Source organism: Enhydra lutris, unplaced genomic scaffold (genome assembly GCF_002288905.1).
Source record: "Enhydra lutris kenyoni isolate GAN:26980312 unplaced genomic scaffold, ASM228890v2 scaffoldscaffold2, whole genome shotgun sequence".
NCBI classification, from domain to species: domain Eukaryota; kingdom Metazoa; phylum Chordata; class Mammalia; order Carnivora; family Mustelidae; genus Enhydra; species Enhydra lutris.
Window position 1 is genome coordinate 65467566 of NW_019154086.1, and position 24677 is coordinate 65492242.

Here is a 24677-nt window from a genome sequence, read left to right on the forward strand (position 1 = left end):
TCAACTGTTAGAGGAACTTTAAATAGTCATATATTTTCCTCTTTCTTAAAGTGTAGTTTTTTTTTTTTTTTTTTGGCTTAGACTATCTTCTTCTGTCAAAAAACTATGAGACAACCAGAATCCATTATGATGATAACATTAATATTCATGTAGCACTAAGGACTTTATAAAACTCTTACAGGTAGATAGGTAAGGCAATAATGATTTATCTAGTTAAATAAGAGAGATGAGTACATTGAAGCCTTAAATGGCTAGGTAAGTTACCCCTGGTTATGAAGCTAGTACATGGTGTGGCTAGGGCTAGAATTCTGTTAGACTTTCTGACTCTGTGAGTTCAGGGGCTTCACCTTAATATGCTACTGGGTACACCTTCAGTTTTCTTGGGACGAAAAATAATGGTCTTGATCTCTATGCATTTGCATCGATCTTTCTCCCTCAGCACTCTGTTCCTCTTCTCTCCCATCTCAGTCTGTCTGTTGTCCACAGTGTCTGGCATTTAGTCAATGAAATGACTGCAGGATAGCAATACACTTAGTTCTATACAAAATGTGCAGACAGCCTGTTTAGCATCCTTTGCAGATTTGATCCTTTGGAATAATTTAGCAGATAGATTGAATTATTTTTTATTTTAATATAGCAGTACCTTTCTCTGGAAGATCATTTTTATTTTTTTAGTTCTCTTATCTTTAAAAAAATTTCTTTAGAGTATAATTGACATACAATGTTACATTAGTTTCAGGTGTACAACATAGTGATTAGACAAGTTTCTGCATTATGCTGTGCTCACTGTAAGTGTCACTACCATTTGTTACCATACAATGCTATTAAAATACCATTGGCTGTGTTCCTTATACTGTTCCTTTTATTCCTGTGACTTACTCATCTCATAATTGGAACCCTGTATATCTCACTACCCTTTACCCATTTTATTCATCCCCTCATCCCCAACCCCTCTGGCAATCACCAGTTTATTCTCTGCTCTGACCTTTTTTTTTTTAAATAGATTTTAACTTTTTTTTTTTTAAGATTTTTATTTATTCAACAGCGATCACAAGTTGGCAGAGAGGCAGGCAGAGAGAGAGGGGGAAACAGGTTCTCCACTGTGCAGAGAGCCCGATGTGGGGCTCAATCATGACCTGAGCCAAAGGCAGAGGCTTAACCCACTGAGCCACCCAGGCACCCCAGATTTTAACTTTTAAAGAATTTTCAGGTTTACAGAAAAATTCAGCTGAAAGTCCAGAGAGTTACCTATACTGTTACTCTTCCACACACACATTTAGTGTAGTACATTTGTTACAATTGATGAGCCAATATTGACCCATTCTTCTTTTTTTTTTTTTTTAAGATTTTATTTATTTATTTGAGAGAGAGAGAGAGACAGACAGAGATAGCGAGAGGGAACACAAGCAGGGAGGAGAGGGAGAACAGGCTCCCCACCAACCAAGGAGCCTGATGGGAGGCTCCATCCCAGGACCCTGGGATCATGACCTGAGCTGAAGGCAGACACTTAACTGACTGAGCCACCCAGGAGCCCTTTGACACATCATTCTTTTTTTTTTTTTTTTTTAAGATTTTTTATTTATTTGAGAGAGAGAGAAAATGAGAGAGAGAGAGAGAGAGAGCAAGCGCACGCATGAGAGGAGAGAGGTCAGCAGGAAAAGCAGACTCCCTGCTGAGAAGGGGCCCTGATGTGAGAATTGATCCCAGGATTCCAGGATCATGACCTGAGCTGAAGGCAGTTGCTTAACCAACTGAGCCACCCAGGTGCCCTTGACACATCATTCTTACCTGAAGCTCATAGTTTATGTGCAGTTTATGCTCATTGTGTTGTACAGTTGATGGGTTTTGAGAAATGTATAATGACATGTATCCACTATTACAGTGTCCTACGGAGTGGTTTCCTTGGCCTAAAAAAAATCACTGTGCTCCATGTCTTTATCTCTCCCTCCCCACAATCCTGGGAACCACTGATCTTTTCACAATTTTTATAATTTTGCCTTTTCCAGAATATCATATCATTGGAATCATATAGTATATAGCTTTTTCAGATTGGCTTCCTTTACTTAGAAATATGCTTCTAAGAATTCACTGTGTCTTTTCATTGCTTGGAACCTCATTTCTTTTTGTCACTGAATAATATTCCATCATATGGATGTATCACAGTTTATTCTTCCACCTATTGAAGTATTCTCAATATCTGTTCCACTTTTATAAAACATAAACATGGGTTTTTTTTTTTTTTCCGAAAGATGGGAAAAATACCCTGCCTATTTGACGTGAGCCTATTTTTAAGGGAAAGGAGTGGGGAGTCCAAATTCTCTTCATATCTGAAAAGTTTAAACTGGACATGTATCAACAGAAGAGCTTTGACTGAGAATCATTCCCATGCTCCTCCAGAAAGCACAGTATGGACAAATACCTTGGGAATCTGAATAAACAGATTCATGATTGTTGTGAGAACCTCAAAGTGCATTGATTTTCCATAAAATACTTCTCTGTCTGTTTTCCAGTGTGTCAGGAAGCTGTTTGGGAAGCCTTTAGGACATTTTGGGATCGACTGCCTGGGCGTGAGGAATATCATTACTGGATGAATTTGTGTGAGGATGGAATCACAACTATATTTGACATGGGCACAAATTTTAGTCAGTCTGTGGAACATAGAAGTTTAATTATGAAGGTAAGTGTACTAACAAGGGAAGAATAGCTGGGCTATTGTAGGAGCACTTATACACAGTTAAAGCCTGAAGGTAGAAAGAGCAAATGCCAAATCCCTACTTTACTTTTTGTTGTTGAATTAGTCTATTTGAGTGAGCTGCCATAGGGTATAGCCTAGTCTTTATATCCCTAGCTCTGGCTGTTACAGCAAACACTGTTAACCCAATAAGAGCCTCAGGCTTATGTTTATAAATGTAAATATTTGGAAATAATATTCAGCAATGGTTTAGGCTAAGAATATAAATCTGTAAGAGTCTAGCATTCTTGACAAAATTTTGCACACTATCAATTTGGAGTACCTACCAATGACCCTAGTTAGGATAGAAGTTGTAGTTCGTTGAGTAAATGTTAAGTATAAATATAATTCTAATTAGTGAATTTGCTTACTTGTTCTCCTTCTTTTAGATTTAGTTTATTCTTAGCAAAGGATAAATAAGCATGCATATAGACAAATTACCTGCCTGCCAACCCTCTCCTTCTCTCTCTTTTTTTAAAAAAAGATTTACTTAGTTTAGAGAGAGAGAGCACAAGTGGGAGGAGGGGCAGAGGAAGAGGGAGGGAATCCCAAGCAGACTCCTCACTGAGCGTGGAACACTACTTGGGCTCGATCTCACGATCCTGAGATCATGATCTGAGCCAAAATCAAGAGTCAGACACTTAACTGACAGAGCCACCCAGGTGCCTCTCACCTTTCCCTTTTCATATAGCATGCATGTATTCATAAGAAAATGAAGCTGGTTAGATACATGTGGTAAGTTGCTCATTCAGGCTGATATGCCCTATATCTATCCTTGTCCATCAGTTTGAGTCCTACCTGTCCTCAGTTGAGATATAACCTGCCTTATGAGGAATCAACCCCCAGTCTCATAGATTTAACTCCCATAATTCTTCGAGCTCCCATAATTCTTTTATGTTGTACCACTTGCATTTTATTATTATTAGTTATATGTGTGATTTCTTCTACTAGACTATGAACTGAAGAGCAAGGATTGTGTCATTATTTGTCATTTTGCATTCCTGTGATAAAATAAATATGCAATAGATATTTGTTGAAATAAAAGTGTATAAGCAATAATTGCAATGTCTTTTTCCTGTTTGTTGCAAATAATTAGAAACTTTTACAAATGTTATCTTAAATACATGCTTTAAGTATTATATACCTTAGAGAGACTGAAGAAAGAATTACTGACCAGATAACTCTGAGCTTTTATTTCGAGTCTAGTAAAATTGGATTTGAACATCTTAAAGTAATACAATATATCATCTGATTCTTTTTACTTTAAAAATTTTATTTTTAGTAGAGACATTCTTTCAACATTTGGCCCTACATTGGGATGATCTCATTAACTAAAAGCAAATTGGGAACAGAAATATGGTCTGATAAATATGGGTGGACCCAAGACAAATTTTGCAGGGTTATAAACATTTCAAAGTTGTGCAGGTTTTTGTGGGTTTTAAAATACATTCAACTTTTAATCATGGTACCTCACATTTTAAGCCAAGGTGTTACATTTTTTTCTTCTGTCACATTAAAATTTTTTAAAATTTATTTAATTTTTAAAAAAAGATTTTATTTACTTATTTGAGAGTGAGCAAAAGCAAGAGAGAGAGAGAGAGAGCACAAGCCAGGGTAGGGGGCAGAGGAAGAGGGTGGAGCAGTCTCCTTGCTGAGCAGGGAGTCCGATGCAGGCCTCCATCTCAGGACCCCAGGGATCATGACCTGAGCTAAAGGCAGACACTTAACTGACTGAGCTACCCAGGCTCCTCAATTCTGTCACATTAAAAAAAATATATTTTTATTTACTTATTTACTTGAGAGGAAGAGTCTTCGGTCACATTTTGAAATGTTCAATATTAATAATTATGAGAATAGTTACCAGTTGCTTGGTATATACCATGTACCAGGCCACATATTAAGCCCATTAAAACATTATATTTAATAAACAACAACCCTACAAGGAGGTACTAATATCCTCAATTTATAGATAAGCACATTAAGCATCAGAGTTATTCCTTATTCTAGATTACAAAACCAGATGGGCTGGAGCTTAAATTCAGACCTGCTTCTCTTTTTTAAAAAAGTTCATATTTTTTCTGTTTACCATTGTGCCTCCCTTCTCAGTCATTACCAGTTTTGCAAACTGCTAAATTTGGTCATATGGAATATTGGCAAATTTGCTAATATGGAATAGCTGTTCAGTAAAAAATACACACACACACACACACACACACACACACACACTTACACTTATATCAGTGTTGCCATCTCAATTGTGCCCAGACTATAGGACCAGCTGATAGAGCAGCAAATACATAGGATATAAAGTAGTATTACTATATATAGTATAGTATATATGATATATATATATATATATATATATATCACATGAGCTTCTTGTGATGTTACATTGGAAGGTATTTTTCACAAGTGGAACTTTTCAGAAGGGAAGATTAGAATGCATTGGAAGTATACTTTCAATGACTATGTAATAAAACATGCAAACAAAGTGGGTGATATGTCACCTGGATTGAGTCTTAAATAACAAGTTAGCTGAATGAGGAGGAGTTTGGGAGGAACAGTTCAGGGAGAGGGGACAGTATAAGCCAAATGTTTGTAAGGAATGACTAGGGCCATTATACCAGAAGGGTAGATTAGAAGTGACAGGAGATCAGACTGGAAGAGTAGAAAACTCTGTGGATGATAGGAAATCATTGAGGGATAGTTAAGTTGATGAGTCACAGGCTGATTGGACAGTTTTGAATTTTAAAAAGATCATTATGGTTTCTACACACCATAGGATGAATTAGAGGGATCAGGGGGACTAGTTACTACCCTTATTACCCCATGCCTGAGGAATTGAGGGTCCTAGCTAGACATCAGATACAGGAAGCATGAGGGATACAAATAGGGAAAAAGATTAGCAGGACTCTGATAGGTTGGATGGGAGTAGGAGAGGTTAAGGGAATGGCCTGGAAACCTCCCTGTTTCTAGTTTGGATGACTAAGAACAAGAACTTGGGAATAGAAGCAGTTTTGTAGATGAGGTGGGAGATTGAGTTCACTTTTGAATATGTTGTTTTGAACCACCTGTGAAATGTGAATTGGCTGGCATTTAGGTATGAAGCCAAAGAGAATGGTCTGGGTTATAAACACAGCTTGTAGGAGTCACCAGGCCCGGGGTGGTAATTGAAAGCATTTAGAGTGGCTGAGATTATTCTAGGAGACTTTGTAGTGTAAGGAGAGCAATGAGTTATTTATAAATATCATGAGAGTTATTTAGAATAATAGTCTTTCCATTTTATAGATGAGAAATTGAAGGATTTTGGGTTTTGCCTCTGTTACGAAGCAAGAGAAAATGGGACTTGAAACTAGGTCTTCTAAGTTAGTGTTCTTTTTATTATGTTGGTCTCAGAATAAAACCATTAATTTAGAGGAAACTTAGGGACAATTTGCTTTGGAATGCCCCAGAAGAATAATCCAGTTATTGGTACAATATATCTTTTTGTCTGAATTCTGGAGAAACAGATTTAGCATTTATTTTATCCACATATTTATATTATTCTGATTTAAGAGTTTCTATAAATGTATTAGATCACAAAAAAACTTTGATTCTAAGTCCATGGAAGGTTAAAGTAGAATTCTACCAATCTCCAATTTGTAGATCTTTTTGGAATGATTAACAAGTGAAGTCTGTTAATCTGTGCCCATTAAGAAAAAGCACAAGAACTTTTGGAAACATAAACAGAGACTGAGTGCCAGGACATTCCCATAGTCCCAAAACAAACTTGGCATTGTTAGTACCTTGCTTTAACTATTTGTCTAACCATAGAAAGTAACAGCATAGATTTATAGACTAACAATGTAATGTTAGGGTATTAGTGTTTTCTATGCAATAAATTCTGTTTACTGCTTAATAACTGTCATGAACTCACAGGGTCATTTTTATTTTTGTTTTCCTTAGAAACTGACATATACCAAGGAAACTGTAAGCAGGTGAGTGTCTTTTTTCCCCCTAATTTCATGTTTGGCAACAGAAACATGTCATGCCTACTCCAAGATTCACACCAAATTTAATGGCCCCTTTCTATTTTCTTGCCAGTTCCTGCAATGACCAGGACTGTGGGTTAGCCCCAAATGCTTTTCTGCATGTTGAGGCCACTTTCCTTTCAAGACTACCATCATAGCCACTGTGCTTGTTTACTTTCTGACCTTGCCAGGAGGCAGACTTGTTCCTTTCTCTTGGGTGAGAAAATAGATTTCTGGAAGTGGAATATGGAATGATCTACTTTTGTTGAGGCTTGTGGTCTAAGAGTAAAAATGTTACGAAATGGTACACCTTTGTGGCAGATAGTTTATTAAATGGTGGTCGGTGGTATGGATCACTTTACAAAGAAATGATGATTATGAGCTTGAAATATAGGAATAACACAACCTTGATGAATCCTCCAATATTAGGATTCTTGGCCTATTAGACTTTAGTCTTAGGATTAAGGTCATTTTTGCCTCCTGAGCAATAGTGGTACAAAACAGCTCATGGAAGATGAGAGATTTTGAGTGTATAAGGATTAATGATTTCAATCCTATCCATACTCAAAGTATCTAGATTGTGCCAGTATGTAGGTAATTCTATAGAAAACATTATTATGGCATAAAATCCAGGTCAGAGTCCAGAATTTTCCTTCAAATTAGGAAGACATACTGAAAAGCCAGTTAGGTGAGTCAGCATCTAGAGATCCAAACTGGACAGCAGAGTCCAGGTAAAAGCATAGTTGGGGTTTACAGGTGGGTGCTAGTGGGATATACGTAGGTTTCAAATCAAATTTGAGTAAACAGGAGGGAAGGGGATTCTGTTTGATCTCACTTGTTCATAGAGCTAATGTTATCACTGAGTCTCTGGTGGGGCCTGGGATTGAGCACCCACTTAGATGTTGGGCCATGTGGTTTCTTTCTTTTTTTTTTTAATTTAATTTAATTTTTTCAATATTCCAAGATTCATTGTTTATGCACCACACCCAGTGCTCTATGCAATATGTGCCCTCCTTAATACTCACCACCAGGTTCACCTAACCCCCATCCCCCTCCCCTCCAAAATCCTCAGTTTGTTTCTCAGAGTCCACAGTCTCTCATGGTTCATTTCCCCCTCTGATTTCCCCCAATTCACTTTTCCTTTCCTTCTCCTAATGTCCTCCATGTTATTCCTTATGCTCCACAAGAGAGTGAAACCATATGATAATTGACTCTCTCTGCTTGACTTATTTCACTCAGCATAATCTCCTCCAGTCCTGTCCACACTAATACAAAAGTTGGGTATTCATCCTTTTTGATGGAGGCATAATATTCCCTTATATATATGGGCCATATCTTCTTTATCCATTCTTCTGTGGAAGGGCATCTTGGCTCTTTCCACAGTTTGGCAGTTGTGGCCATTGCTGCTATGAATATTGGGGTACATAGGGCCATGTGGTTTCTTGGGTGTTGACTCTTCACCCCTGAAAAATAGAGCTTGGTAGTTCCTTGTGATTGCCATTCAACACACAGGCAGTGAACTAAATACTCTGAAGAGTCCCACCAGTCCTAGTAATCATCATGGTAGTACCTAATGAAAATGATAGCACATTTTCTGCCTCTTATATGGTTAAGAAGCTTGTACTCATGGCATTAAACCTGGAAGAAGCTCTGAAGTTTACTTGGGAGGTGGATGTTAGCAAGTGTAGAGCCTGTGGGTTATTATAAAGTGGTGGAAGGAGGGTTATCTTAAGTAGGTTATCTTAAGTAGGATGGTCATAACACCGTATGGGGTTGGGTTGGCTTATCACACACTTACCACACATCCAGTTGGGTAGCTGGAAGAGGCTTAAGATGTAGTATGTGTAGTTTTGTGTCTTTCTGTGGGTCTCACTTCAACTGGGTGCATTTTTCCGTAGCTACCTAGTATTTCTCACAGTGAGATTATGTATAAGAAAAGGAGAAATTTTGCACTATTGTCAGTTGTCTCCTACTGTGTTAATCACATTCGAACAAATTCACAAATAAGCATCATAGCAGGACTGACTGGATTATATACTTAATTGGTAAGGCCTGTACTAGGTATAATAAGGGACTCAAAATATTATTTACTATTCTTAGAAAATTATGTATAAAAATAACATATGAAAATATAAGTGAATTTTGAGAATTTTAAACTCTAAAGCATCTTTCCCATGTAACTAAAGCAGACCAGGTTGGGGTGGGGTGAGAACTGCCAACCGTGGTAGTTGCTGAAAAGGGTGACTTGGGGTTAAGTAACAGTGGGAGCAAAACCCTGGGAGTCCCCTAAGAATTCACTAAGTCCATCTTTCTCCTGCTTGAGTACTACAGTGATCCACTGAAACCTTTAATTTGCCCATCATTTTTCTATATTCAAATTTATTTTTATGATTTTTTTGAGATTACTGTTGTATTCTCTGTTTGAGATTCTCATGTTGGGTTTTACTGCTGCTCTAGCAAATTACCACAGACTTAGTAGTAAACAACACAAATTTCCCCTACAGTTATGTCATTCAGAAATCTGACATGGGTCCTAAGATGTTGCCAGGTTTGCATTCCTTTCTGGAAGATGTAGGGGAGAATCTGTTTTCTTGCCTTTCCAGCTTCTAGAAACTACCCACATTACTTGGGTCATGACTCCCTTCCATCTCCAAAGCTAGTAATGGCTGGTCAAGTCTTTCTCACATTTCATACTCTGACACTCTTCTGCGCCTTTCTTCCATATTTAAGGATCCTTATGATTATGCTGGATCCACCTAGATAAACCTGGTTACATTCCCTTTTTAAGGCCAACTGATTAGCAACCTTAATTCCCCTTTGTATGTAACTTAACATATTCATAGGTTCTGGCGAGTAGGATGTGGCTGTCTTTGAGGGGCTACTATTGTACTTATCATACTTTTTCTCTTTGATTTAAATTGCTGCTTCTTTATGAACTCTGACCCACCTGCTGACATATGACTTGGAACAAATACTCTGTTTTCTATCACTTTAAGCTTCCCATATAATCATTTGCCCTGTGTCTTAAAAAAAAATTTTTTTCCAGCTCACTTAGGACCTTACATCCCACTTTACCTCTTACACATCTCCCTATCAGTGTTTCTGTTTTTCTTAAGTCTTCAGCTTCTCCCATTACTAACTCCTTATTAGCATTTGAGCACACTCAAGTCTTTCCCATGTTACCTATTTACAAAAGGCCCTTCTCCAGCATTTGCAGTATGTTATAGCTGGGTATCTTGAAAGCATCTCCACTCAGCTCCAGTCCATGCTTAACCCCATGCCTTCTGGACTTACTGTGAAGTCTCAAAAACCAGTACAAACCACCACCTGGGATATGTGCTCACTGAATAGTTGTTAAATGAATAACTGAGTTTCTGCTCAATTACTCAAGTTTATTATCAGGTCTCTGGTGATATTCTTGGTGTAAAGACTGTTCTTTGGCATTTTTTTTTTTTTTTTTTTGGTACCTCAATTAACTTACATTTGTCGTTGAGGATGTCTGTCACAAAGCCAAATAATATATGTTTTTTAAGCAGATGTGTTATTCTGTTTGGGACATGTGTCCCTGTTCCATTACTCTCTGTTTTCTCTTATATTTGTTTAGCCTCTCATATTTTTATAATGCTTCTGCATATATAATATTTTATTTAGTTTCCATCATACCTTTGGGAAATTGGTAGTGTAGGGAAGTATTCTTGTTTTTGAGATTAAGTTCTTGTGGCCCAGAGGAACTGAGATATTTTTCTAAGGCATAACAAAGTTAATGATACTTCTGGGACCAGTACCCAGGATTCCTGGCCCTGTGCCTTGAGTTCTTTTGTTGTCCTGTGCTGATCACAGTTAACAGATTCAAGAGTAAAGCAAAGTATAGAAAATTGTCAAGGGAAGTAGTAATCTAGATCGGAAATTATGCTTGGCTTGTTTTTAAACTTATGCTCGATGTGTCTCTGATATCTTTTGGTGCCATCTCACCTGAATTCTGATAGGATTAGGTAGTAGACATGAGGAATAAATTAATGTGCTGGATGAGCTGAGGAAAAGTAGAAGGTTGTTCGCTGCTGGTATTAAGCTAAAGGTCTTAGCTAAACAATTTCACATTTGTGGTTTGGCCTAGAAATGGAGTAGTATTTCTGTCTCCAAACTCAATGCAACTTTGTGTCCTTGTTCTGTTGTGACATTTTAGGGGATCCCTGCAGGAGGCATACCTAATGAGAACATGTTGAAAGGATTCTTGTTAAGTGTTTTTTTTTTTTTTTTTTCACTGTTTTTTGAAAGGAGAGTGGGAAAATGAGGGATTAAGCATTGGACTGTTAGACAAGAGATTTGAATTACTGAGCATTGCCTACTTACCATCGTTAAAATGTTATTCTGAATTTAGTAAGTGAAATCTAGTTCTACTGAAGTAAACAAACTTCTCTGTTGTGAATACTTCCTTAGAGAATTATCTGAAATTTAACTTATTTACTTATTTTTAGTTGCAGTAATTCTCTTCTTAAATTAAAAAATTTTATTTTTAATTGAAGCATAGTTGATATATAATATTATATTAGTTTTAGGTGTATAACATAGTTATTCAACAATTTTATACATTACAGAATTCTTACCACCATAAGTGTGGTTACCATCTGTCACCATACAAAGTTATTGTTATATTATTGACTATATTTCCTGTTATTCTTCTTTATCCCTGTGAATTATTTAACAAATGTGATCTTGATGTGAGGGATAATTTGAAACCTGTTGAGGTCTTGTTACTTTGCCATATCATCCCAACTTCCTGTTCTAGTTACTGTGTTATGCTTTGGCCCCTCTGTCTTACTTTGACCTTTTTGCTCTTCATGCCTGGATGCTCTCCAGAGCTCTTCAACTTTTACTGGGTTTCCCTTCCTTTTTCTGGGACTTTATATACTTTGACTTTTAGGTTGTTAAGTTTATGTAGGCCATTATTATTACAAGCAAGTGAAACCATGTTGGTTGCCCTTCTAGTCAATATGGCTCACGTAAAGCCATGTTGTGAGGAATTAAGATGAGTGAGAGAGAGGTTTCTGGAATCCGATGGGCCTGTTTTACATCATAGCTCCTCCATTGTCTAGCCGTGTGACTCTGAACAAGTTCTTAACCTCTTCTAATATTAGTTTCCTCTTATGTATAAATGAGGTTAATAGTATTTTCCCTTTAAGATTGTTGCTGGAATTAAATGAGTTAACCAAGAAGAAACACTCAAGACAATGCTTGACACATGATAAATTTAGTGGTACTCATTCTTGCTGTTGTTATTATTGAAAAGGTAATTAGATATGGTTAGGAATTTTAGGCCTTGGGCCATATCAAATCATTGTGTCATCCAGGAAAAATTGCTTTATTCATTTGGACTTTTTTCCTCTATTAAATGAAGGTATTGGCAAGGCATTCTGCCTTGTGGACAACTGATAGACTCTTTTCAGATCTAATTATGTTAATATCTGTCTCAAATGCATTTGAATCTTATTTATTTTAGCTCTACTCCCTGCAACCTGAGAAGTCTCTTGATGCTTTCTCATCATCTAGGCTCTTTCTCCATTCATCCCTCATCATAATGACTTATCCAGATATCGTATTCCTTAGGTTTTTTTAGATGACAGACAGCTCACTGAGAAGCAATTTCTTGCAAATGCTTATAAATAACCAAAAGTGATAGTTTTGGTGTAAGGGTTTAATATGTTATTCTTTCTAGATAATATTTTTAAAAAGAAGAAAAATATGAGATTTTTTAAAACTTGGTTTCTCAAATTTTCTTTCTTTTCTTTTTTTTTAAGATTTTTTATTTTTTTAAGTAATCCCTATACCCACTGTGGGGTTGGAATTCACAGCCCTAAGATCAGAAGTTGCATGTTCTACCAACTGAGCCAGCCAAGTGCCCCAGTTTCTCAATTTTTTTTACCAAAGCCTGGGAGTTTGGGGAACATGGTCCTAGTTGACTTCCCCAGTCCAGTTCTAGTGATAAAATATCTTTGAATTATCATATTTAATATCTTTAAAAAATTTTTTTTATTCATTTATTTGACAGAGAGACCACAAGGAGGCAGAGAGGCAGGCAGAGAGAGAGGGAGAAGCAGGCTCCCTGCCGAGCAGAGAGCCCGATGCGGGGCTCGATCCCAGAACCGTGAGACCATGACCTGAGCTGAAGGCAGAGGCTTAACCCACTGAGCCACCCAGGCGCCCCCATATTTAATATCTTGATTTTAATTTTAACTTTATATTCAATTCCACAATGTAATCATATTTGTTTTAATATAAAAATGTTTTGAATTACACATCAGTTCTTACTTATTCCTCACCTGCCTATGCTTCAAGTAAAATTGATGCTTCAACATGTATGCTGTGTTTATCTGGTGGCTTTGAGTAATCTCCTGTCCCACCACCATGACATAATTTAGAGAGCAATAGGGCAATTTAAAGGAGTTGTCTGAAGATAGGACTCATTTGCACATTGGCAAGTCTGTTGTGGAGACATTTTTTTTTTAAAGATTTTTATTTATTCATTTGAGAGAGACACAGAGAGAAAGAGAGAGAGAGAGAGAGAGAGAATGAATGGAGAGCAGGGGAGGGAAATGCAGGGCTGGATCCCAGGACCCTGAGATTATGACCTGAGCTGAAGGCAGACACTTAACTGACTGAGCCACCCATGCACCCCTATGATGGAAATATTTTTGCCTATAATCGAATCACCTGAGGAAGCTCACTAGTATAAAGCTGAAGATAGTTTTCAACTTTTAATAGTAATGTAATCACCATCCAACAGATGGAATCACCATGTAACTCCTTTGTAAAAGGTCAACAGAACATCCCTTTTCCACATATCACAAATTTTCAAGTTCTGTAACTTCTTAAGGGGCATCTAGCTGGCTTAGTCAGGGAGCATGCGACTCTTCATTTTGGGGTCATGAGTTTGAGCCCCACATTTGGTGTAGAGATTGCTTAAATAAATAAAACTTTAAAACAAATAAATAAAACTTCCTTAAATTACTGCACTTTAAATTTTATATTTTTGGTTAAGTGGAAATTTGGACTTGGAGAAATCCACTTTCTTTCCTTTAGAAGGGACTTCTCAGATTATCTTTAAAAAAAAAAAAAAAGAGTTTATTTATTTATTTAAGGTGGAGGGACAGGGGGAGAGGGGGAAGCAGACTCCCACTGAGCTGGAAGACTGACTCCGGGCTTAGTCCCAGGATTTGATCCTAGTACTCTGGGATCATGACCTGAGCTGAAGGCAGACAAATGACTGAGCCACCTCAGTGCTGCTCAGATTACCTTTTGATCTTCTCTTGTAGTTGCAAAGTGGCATGGTGAAACGATCGCTGTGTGACTTGCAGCCTGTTAGCTGTGTGGCCTATAGCAAGTCATTTCTCTAAGCTTGACTTTCTTTATATAAAAAAAATTATGATTTCTATGATTTCTCCAATGACATGAGATCTGTGCTTATATTTTTTTCCTTAGCAACAAGTACTCTCCTGCCTGCACTACTTGTTACATTTGTAATCATTTATTTATTGCCTATTTCCTGTAACACTGTAACTTTAATAGATCATGTGTTTATCCACAGCTGTATGCCAGATGTCTTGTCCACTCCCTGGCTAATAGTATTTGTTTATTCTTTCATTCTAAAAATATCTGTTTAGTGTCTACTAAATGGCAGGTACTAGTTTAGGCTGGAGGTAGAATAAGAATATGGCAGGCAAGGTTCCTATTCTCATAGAATTTATATTCTTACAGCAGTCCTATTGAATAGAACTTTCTATGATGATGGAAATATTCTTTACTATGCTGTTCCATATGGGAGCCATTAGGCACATGTGACTATGGAGCACTTGAAATGTGCCTAGTGTGAAGGAGGATCAGAATTTTAAACTTTATTTAATTTTACTTAACTTAAATTAGCACATAGGTCCAGTGACTACCATGCCAATGCCATTCTAGAGGATTAGAGATTGGAGACAGAAATAAAAAAGTAGATAGATAAGTCGACACATAATTTCACATACTGATAATAACTGAGAAAAATTCAAACAGGCTTATAGAATAGTAAGTAGGGGAGTACTTTATGTAGGGTGATTCTACTTGAGCAAAAATCAATACATGTAAAATAAGTGAATTATGAAGACTATTATTTTTTAACTTTGTTAAATAAGTACTTACTTGGGTTTGGGAACCAAGTTTGGAGATGTAGTGAATTCCTTTTTTGGAAAACAGACTTCAAAATATATCCATATATTTCTATCATCTTTGTTAACTTTAAACGTCTTTTTTAACCTTAGCCCTGAATTATCATCTCCGTTTCCTGTTGGTGATACCTCAACATCGGGAGGTATGCTCTTGTACATTTATTCACTTTTCTTTGTTGTTGTTTTTTTTTATTAACATATAATGGATTATTTGCCTCAGGGATGCAGGTCTGTGAATCATCAGGCTTCACTTTTCTTTTTAAATTATTTATGGCTTAAGATGATCTTGCAAGCAAGCACACATTTCAGCTCACATTTAAAAAATACTAGGTTTCTCTTTCCTTATGTGTTGTTCAAGAATCTCAAGAAGTAACTGTGTTATCATTTATTCTATGGCACTATGTTGTGAGTACTTAAAGATATTTAATTATTAAGTCTAATGAAAATCAGAAAGCTGCTTAAAACAAATGTATGACCTAAAGAATTACTTTAAGGCAAACACTGTAACCATTACCTATGTCAATAGGTAGAACCTTTCTAGTTCCACCAGTTGTCAGTTGTCCTGAAAGAGTTTCTCAGAATGAGGATTTTTCAGATTGTATTCTGTGGGGGTACTTTAACATGTTCCTTTGATCTCTGTATCTCCTATGAATTGGTAGTTGCTTTCTTCATTTTTAATTTTTTTAAAAAAGTTTTATTTCTTGGAAATTTCAAACATATGCAAAAAGTAGAATTATACAACGAGGCCAGCTTCAACAATTATCAATTCATAGCCAGTCTCCAACCATCACCCACTTTTCCTGTCTGGTGGTATTACTTTTCTTTTTTTAATTAACATATAAAGTATTATTAGCCCCAGGGGTATAGGTATGTGAATCATTAGGCTTACACACTTCACAGCACTCACCAAGGTGCTATTAACTTTTTTCAGTGTCTGTCCCCTTTAATAGATAGCTCTTTAAGGATAAAAATTTTGTCTGTATCCTTAGCAATTGCTTAGTGGCTGACATATAGTAAGCTCATTATATGCCACTGAATGAATGAATGAATGAGTTATAACTATATTCTGTTCTAGGAGACTCTATGCAAATGTGTCTTAAGGTTTGAATGTACTGAATTTCCAGGATGAAAGAGCAAATGACTTACAGGAATGGTTTTGAAGTCAGATTGGTATTTCCTGATATGACTCTGAATTCATATACTGACTTTGTTTTCCTACTTAGGTGCTGTTCTCAGTGCTCCATATCCAGAGGTGACTACCTCTGAAGGTACCTCAGAGAGCAGCAAGGAGAGGCCTGAGGTGAGTGTGAGTGATGCTGTGTTTTGTTATTTCGTTTCTGACGTGGAGAACAGGGGTTAAGAGAGACTTATATTCCATTGTGAAACTACACAAGACTTCATGTGGTTTCCTTTATGGAAATATTGTGGATTCTAAAACCAGTGTATTAAAAAGAATCTAAAAATCCCTGGAAAGCCAAATCAATCTGCTTTGCAAGAGAGCTTCAAGTTGTAAATGAAATGACTTGGAACCTGGAGAATTGTCATCATGGTAAACTCACTGTCTCTTGTGGGTTATGTGACATAATTTACCGTGGGGTTTTTGCCTATGTTCTTCTATCCCATAATAGATCAGGACTTAGTCTTCTCTTCTTCAGAGGGAAAGGATATAGATTTTATGTAACTGAAAAATCAAGAAATACTGTGCTTAATAATGATGCATTTGAAAAGAGTTTTTTAAAATCTTTTTTCTTTTTCTTTTCTTTTCTTTTTTTTTTTAAAAGATTTTATTTATTTATTTGACAGACAGAGATCACAAATAGGCAGAGAGAGAGGAGGAAGTAGGCTCCCTGCTCAGCAGAGAGCCCGATGCGGGGCTCGATCCCAGGGCCCCGGGATCATGACCTGAACCAAAGGCAGAGGCTTTAACCCACTGAGCCACCCAGGCGCCCTGAGAGATTTTTTTTTTTTAAAGTACAAAGGCTGCCCAGGAAGCTGGAAATATTTTGTTAGAAATTTTGTTAAACATGAATTATTAAAATTTGGGGTTCATAATCCTAGATTACTTAATGTAGTACAAACTATGACTGAACACATTCACTAGAAATGTGTAATTTAGTTACCTTGTACCTTTTCTTTCCAGGTTGGACATTTTAATTTATATGAAATGCAGTTAAGTCACCCCACTCTGCCCCACCACTTTCTCTGTCACCGAATAAGGGTGGTAGTAATGTGGGATCCATGAGTGGATGCTGGAATCAATACATTCACCTTCTATAAACTTTCTCCAGAGAAGATGGTGCTGGGAAATACTATCATTCAATAAATATTTATGAATGAATGAGTAAAAAGTGATCCTGTGGTTCTGAACTTGAAGCAAAATAGTTGTGGGTTTAGGTCTGGAAATAGTCATAGAATGAGATAGAATTCCCTGTAATAGAAGTAAAAGACATATATAATCAATTGGAATATTAATATCCAAAAGAGAAGACTATTTGAAGCCAATTTATAGAATGAGTAAGAAAACAAAGCAGTATAGATCCCTAACAAGAATTAGATTGCTTGTATGTCTAGTTCAAGATGAAGCCTAAAGGTTCAGTTTTTTTTACAGTTCAGTTTTTTCCCTAATACATTTTCCATCTCCTGTTATAGAAATGATATACTTTATTTCTGTTTTGTTAGTGGTTTCCCTATAAGTTATAAAATATATATATTATTATGTGTAGTATTTATAATATTTATATTATATATATATAAAATATTTACCCTGGAAGTTACCCCATAAGTTGTAATGTATAATCTAGCAAAATTTAAATTTTTCAAAATCTTCATCCTTATCTTAAGCAATGCAAGAATATTAGAACATTGTAATTCAAATAATCACCCTACTGCTTTATATTCTGTTTTTTGATATTATTGTTCTTTCTTTCTCTCTTTTAATTCTTTCTTTTCAATCCCACAAATTAGATTGTATTATATTTGTTCTTTTTAAAAAATTTTTTTAAAAAATGATTTTATTTCTTTATTTGAGTGAGAGAGAGAGAAGGAGGGAGGAACAGAGGGGGAGTGACAAGCAGACTGTGCACCAATCTCAGAGCCCCATGTGGGGCCAGATCCCAAGACCCTGATGTCATGACCTGAACTGAAATCAAGAGTCAGATGCTCAACATCGGATGCTCAACAGACTGAGCCACCTGGAGTCCCTGTATTTGTTCTTTTTTTTTTTTTTTTTTTTTTTTTTTGGACTGTGTTATATTTGTTTTGGATAAAATCTGTTTTACATTTACATGGAAGTTTATTATTTTATTTTCTTAAAATTCTTTTTTGCACTTTAACGTACAATGGTAAAAATATTAGATTGGCAGCAGACTTATCCATAGAGACCTGGCAGGCCAGAAAGAGCTGGCATGATATATTCAGAGCACTAAACGAGAAAAACATGCAGCCAAGAATACTATATCCAGCTAGGCTATCATTGAAAATAGAAGGAGAGATTAAAAGCTTCCAGGACAAACAAAAACTGAAAGAATTTGCAAACACCAAACCAGCTCTACAGGAAATATTGAAAGGGGTCCTCTAAGCAAAGAGAGACCCTAAAAGTAGTAGATCAGAAAGAAACAGAGACAATATACAATAACAGTCACCTTACAGGCAATACAAGAGCCTTTTTTTTTTCTAATTGAAGTATAGTTGATATACAATGTCACATTAGTTTCACGTATATGGCGTAGTGATTTGACAAGTCTGCCCTTATTCTATGCTCACCACAAATCTTCACTATTATTTGGGAGTCTTTGATCTGACCTTTCAACATGTACACAACTTTTGCTTTTTATCCTATCCCTTTGTGGTATATAAAACTAAAGCCTAGATTATAAAGTATCAGGGGATATACCATGTATTCACACAATACTGATTCACCTCTCTGGATTTTTCTAACCTGATTTTCCAGACCCCTTGTCATTTTCTTTACTTTCTTATAAACCAGCTTTGCCTTAAAAACTTTTAAAAAATAATTATTCATCACTTAAGGTATTCTGTAGCAGCAAGATTACTAAGGATATTTCTTTTATAATTATATGGCAAATGGAGTCTCTGTCCAAAGTTAGCAAGATAAAATTTAATATAAAAAATGCAAAGTTTTATATAAAATTCCATAAGACTAAGAGTTTTTGTTGATGGTAGTTTTTGTATGAATCAGTAGTAGGATGCAGTTACTGGGGTGAAACTAGTAAAAGCTAGTGTAATTTTAGGTTGCATTTATAGAAATACAGAATCTATTGTAAGAGAGGTGGTGGTATCCTATCATATTTTAATTGATCAGACCTGACTTGTGTATTCCAAACTCTAAGGAAGGTATTAAGAGCCTGAGAAATGTCTGGAGGAGCAGATCTAGAGAAGTCAGGGAAGTCCTGATAGGTGTTTTAACTCATTTGAAGGGCCCTCTGGTGACTACAGTTTTTATATATGTCTTAGATTACAGAACTGAGATCAGTGGTGGAGCTTAAAGGGAAATATATTTGGGCTTAATATTAAGAATTTTGGGTAGAAGTGGATGAAATGGGTAAAGTGTGTCAAAAGATATAAATTTCTAGTTATAAAATGAATAAATCATGGGAATGTAGTGTACATCATGGTGACTATAGTTAATAGTACTGTGTTGCATATTTGAAAGTAGTTAGGAGAGTGGATCTTGAAAGTTCTCATCACAAGAAAAAGAAGTTTGTAACTGTGTATGGTGATGGATGTTAACTGGGTTTACTGTGATGATCATCTTGCAATACATACAAATATTGAATCATCACATTGTACACCTGAGACTAATGTATGTTATATGTCAATTATACCTTAATAAGAATGCCCCCAAATATGAGTGCCTGATAATGTGCCAGTTACTCTTTCAGGAGGCATACTGATGAGTAAACATACGGTATAATTACCTTGTGCTATGTGCTATGATAGGGTAAATGCAGAATGAAATAGGAGAACATTAGGAGCATTGGGTCAGTTTTGAGGGGCTCTTCTGAGAAGTTTTCTGGTGTGGGTGAGGTCTGAGTTGAGATTGAATAGAAGTTACCAGTAGAAGAGAAAGGGGAAAGGTCTTGGCCTGAGGTCTCAAAACAAAGGGAAGAGTACTACTTAGGCCAGAGAGAATTAGCACATTCCTCAGTCTACAAATAGGAATTTAGCATGGCTGGAGAGGATAGTGAAAGGTGCGGGAAAGGGAGATGGGGCTGGAAAAGCAAAACAGGAACCAAGTTGTGAAGGGCAAAGAAGAAAGAAAAAAAAATTAAAGAGCTTTCCAAACATGAGAGCTTTTTATTTTTTTCCTTTTAAGATTTATGTCTTTATTTGAGAGAGAGAGAGAGAGAGAGAGATAGAGGGCACTAGGAGGGGGCAGAGGCAGAGGGAGAGGGAGAAGCAGATACTCCCCTGAGCAGGGAGCCTGATGTGGGGCTTCATCCCAGTATCCCAGGACATGACCTGAGCTAACGCAGATGCTTAATTGGCTGAGCCAACCAGGTGCCCCAAGAGCTTGTTTTTTTTTTTTTTTTTTTTTTTTGAAATGTAATGGTCTGCCTTTGAAGATCGGGACTCTCATCAGAGCCATTTAAACAGTATGAGTAACCATTTGTCAGGGATATTCTAGAGAGAATTCAGGCATCCAAAGGAATAGTAGGATCTTTGAGGTTCTTTCCCAGTCTGAAATTTTGAAGGTCTCTGATTATATGATATATCAAGGATGAAAAATGATACACTGAAAGAAAGTCTCTGTAGTCTCTTCCTGACTCTGCCATTGTCTTGCCAGGACCCCTTAGGCTAGCAAGTCTTCCATTCCAACCCCTTGTGTATCACAATGGAGGGACTAAGGTGGATAAGCTCAAGTGTATCTTCCACGTAGCAGTTCTTACCATAGTGTTGTAGTAGTGATATTTTCTTTCCCTCATTCTATATTTACTAATTGGAATTCTTCTTTAAGACACTGTTGTCGCTTCTCATTTATTTATTAAATCATTTATTTCTATCAATATGAATCCATGGATACTTATTTTATTCTTTGGATTATAATCCATTATTTATTTTGTTCAAATTGTTGGAGCTTTGGCCACTGGAAGACATGGATTTTAATGTTACAGAGTACAAAAAGTTCATACAGTTTCAACTTCCATGTAGTCACTAATCTTTAAGAAACCACACCTTGTTGAATTTGGTGTAGTATCTAAAAAGAATCTCCACAATTATCTAAAAAGGCTGTTAATGTAATTCTCCCTTCCCTAATACTTTTCTTCATGTATTTCAACTAAAGCAATGTATTGTAACTGATGGAACGTGGAAACAGATACGACAATCCACTGTCTTCTTATTAAGCCAACCAAATTAAAGAACTTACAAAAATATAAAGTGTTACTCTTCTCATTCATTTTTATTTTGCAAAATGTTATTCCTTTCTATAGCATGAGGAACTTATTATTTTTTAAATGAATTAATAAATATTTTTAAAATTTCCCCTTCAATTTTTTGTCTGGTAAATATCTATGGATAAAACCCACAAAAACCACATTTCTTTGTGTTTTGAATGATTTTTAAGAGTCTAAATGGGTCCTAAGACCAAAAAGTTTGAGAACCACACTCCTAGGCTATTTTTAGATGATACTATTAGCATAGTCAACTCTTTTTAAACTCACAGATAATGTGATAGAAGATGGTCAACTTTGAAGGTTTTCTGTCTTTCCTTGAAGTAGCCATTGTGTGTTCAAAGGAATGTACAAATGCATGGTAATTTTAATGTTTGCCTATGTCTTAAAGTCCATCCTATTAGTTCCAAAGTCAAATATTGTATAAAAGGTCATCATTAGAAGTTTCTTTTGACACAGTGTCTGATATGTACTGATCAGTAGATATTTGTTGGTTGCATGAGTAAACATCGACATTTATTGTTTTTTCTCTAAAAATCCAGATTAGCAATGAAATTGAGAATGTGATAGAAGAATCCACAAAACCAGCAACTGAGCAGATTGCAGAATTCAGTATACACCTTTTGGGAGAGCAATACAGGGAAGAACTACAGGATCCTTCCAACTTCCACCACCAGCAACTTGCGGAAGAGTTTATTTCAGAGGTAGATGATTTTGGGTTTGTTTTTCCTTCTTTTCTTTTATTTTTTCTCTTCTTTCTTTCCCTCCCTCCCTCCCTTCCTCCTTCCTTTCTTCCTTCCTTTTTCTTTCTTTCTCTCTCTCTCTTTCAAATTAATAAGACATTTTCCTGGGGTTGTAAATTTCCCATAGTCACAAGACTGGTTAAAGGTAGGTTAAGGAATTAAGCTTTTCTATTTGCTTCAGGGGCTGTGACTTAGCTATTTCTTCAGAACACTCTGTAAAAAGGTCACAGAAAGGCAGATGAGTTTATTTAATTGAAGCAAAATCTGACACACCTTTACCATCTGTTAACAAATAAATACTGTTCCCAAACTTCTGGTGCATAGCCAAAGAAGAATGTGTTCAGTGGCATGGTTTTGACTTGACAGTATTTAGAGAAATTAGTATGTTTAAGGAACTATACACAGTGTATTGTTTTTCTTAAAGGATCATTAAATTTAATTTGTTTTAATTTCCAATTAAAATTCTTTTTCTAAACTGAAAAATTTGGGGCAGTCAACACATAAGTAGTACACAGTACCAAGTTCAAAAGGACAAAAGAGTATCTGGTGAAATGTAAAGTTCCCTCCTATCTCTGTTCCTTGGTTGGAGATGTTTTTAAAAAGGTCTTTCTTTAAGAATCATGCCTTAGACTATCCTGCAACTTTAATTTCTGGAAGAATTCTATATGGGACTTGAAGTCAGGATTCTTTCAGTCAAAAATAATCCATACTTGGCCCACTTCTTGTGTGCCTTTGCTCTTGTGTAGTAGGGCATTGAGTGCCCAGCTTCCCTTTCTGTCCAGTGACAGGGCACAGCATTCCTTCCTGTTTACTTCTTTTCCTTCCCTCTTGATGGGGTTCTCCTTGCCTGAGTTTTTCAATTCCATTACATTGGACTCATTTTCTTCCCTAGACACTATGTCTAGAGGAGAAAAAGAAATGTGCATCTCTCAGCCAAACAGCATCACTGCAGCCATCCGACATAGGGAGTGTAAGCCAGACGATTATTTTTCCTATCTGTGTGGCCAAGTTGCAAGGCTGTATGGTATGTAGAAGAAATGTCAGCCAGGCCAGTGGCCACCTGGCATCAGATAATGTCTTGGATTAGCTGTCTGGTTCTCTGTGCTCTTGGAGTTAAGGAAACTTAGTAAGCCTGAGTGTTTAGATAAACAATTGCACTCATTGACTGTGTGTTTAGAAGAAGTCTAAGAAACATTCTCAAAAACATCTCCAGCAGAGACTTTATGAGGTAGATAGCTCTTGGCTTGAGGTGATTTGGGGGCCATGAAAGGTCAGGGTCTATCATGTAATGGTTTCTTTGGCATATCTCTACAGCCCTGTCCCCTTACCTACAATGAAATGTCTACCAACAGCCACTTCCTGTGTAAAGCAGCTGAGTTAGAGATTTTGTCTCTGAAAGGTTCTGTGTTTAATGCACATTGAAGGGGGTCCCTCTAACTCTCTCCCTACAGGTTGAAGTCATAGGGATTGCTCCTTTAATATTATTTCCTAGGCAATAATATGGGAAGATATTCAGGGAAAAAGAAAGCCTGATTGGAGAGGATTGTGGTTCAGGAGCAATTAGTTTTTTTTAATGAAAAGGGTAAGATAAGTTTGGGACAACACCAAGTATGATGTCAGAGAGAGAAAAAAGTAAGCAAGAAAGGTTAGGAGCACTGATAGCTGATGATAGCCACAGTATTAACACAGTGTCCTTGCATAGTGCCTATGGTCTACCTGTTGCTTTCAGTCTGTTAGCTCACAGCAACCATGTGGGTAAGGATTTCCACTGTACAAATAAGGCCAAGAGGCCAAGTAAATTATTCATAGTCATTTCAACCTCTAGGAGTAGAAGGGAAAATCAAGTCTCCTCCTTCCCTTCAAAGTGTTCCTTCCTTTATACCATATAGAGTCACCTTAATTTTAGTTCAGGTAAAAAGTTAAAGTGAGCTTCACAGTTTTCCCAGTCATGGTCTCAATTCTATAACATTTTTATCATGAGACAGGGGGAAGAAGAGGCATGTAATTCATTGGGAAGAATATTGGCTTTGGTATTAGAAAGGTTTGGGTTGAATACATTCTGATTTAGTTATTTACCAAATATATGACCCTGGGCAAGTTAGTTGACATCTATCTCAATTTTCCCTTGTATGAAATTGGGAAAACATGTATCTCTTGACATTGCAAAGATGAGGAGTAATATTGTAAAGCACCAAGCACATAGAAGTCATTTAATAAATAATACCTATTATTAATCTTGTTAATAAAGTGGGATGATTCTTTCAACTGGACACCTATACAGTAGCTAATTAGATATGATGATTTAGAATACTTGTACGTGGTTAGACTCAAGAGATGACAAAACTCAAAATGAGATGGGTCTAGCAATAATAATAACAATATACAGTTGTATAACATTTTGTAATTAATGGAATTCTTTCAGGTACATTCATTTTAATCTTATGAAAACCAATATGGTTGATGGGCAGGGCAGTATTAGTTCTATAAAATAAGGCTTGTATGCAGTTACTTTGCCAGCAGAAACAGCTGAGAAAAACTCATTTTTGGATTCCTGTCCTGCAAGATTCCATCTCCACTTT

General features: G+C 36.5%; 1 protein-coding gene across 1 annotated transcript in view; it reads left to right on the forward strand.

The window, feature by feature from the left end:
* Positions 1 to 24677, forward strand: part of LOC111152087 (interphotoreceptor matrix proteoglycan 2) — an 80237-nt gene that overhangs the window by 9977 nt on the left and 45583 nt on the right. Inside the window, exons 3-7 of the mRNA XM_022510397.1 lie at positions 2511 to 2677; positions 6677 to 6708; positions 15036 to 15085; positions 16166 to 16248; positions 21898 to 22059. Of these exons, the coding sequence (XP_022366105.1) occupies positions 2511 to 2677; positions 6677 to 6708; positions 15036 to 15085; positions 16166 to 16248; positions 21898 to 22059 (494 nt within the window). The remainder of the gene's footprint in view (positions 1 to 2510; positions 2678 to 6676; positions 6709 to 15035; positions 15086 to 16165; positions 16249 to 21897; positions 22060 to 24677) is intronic.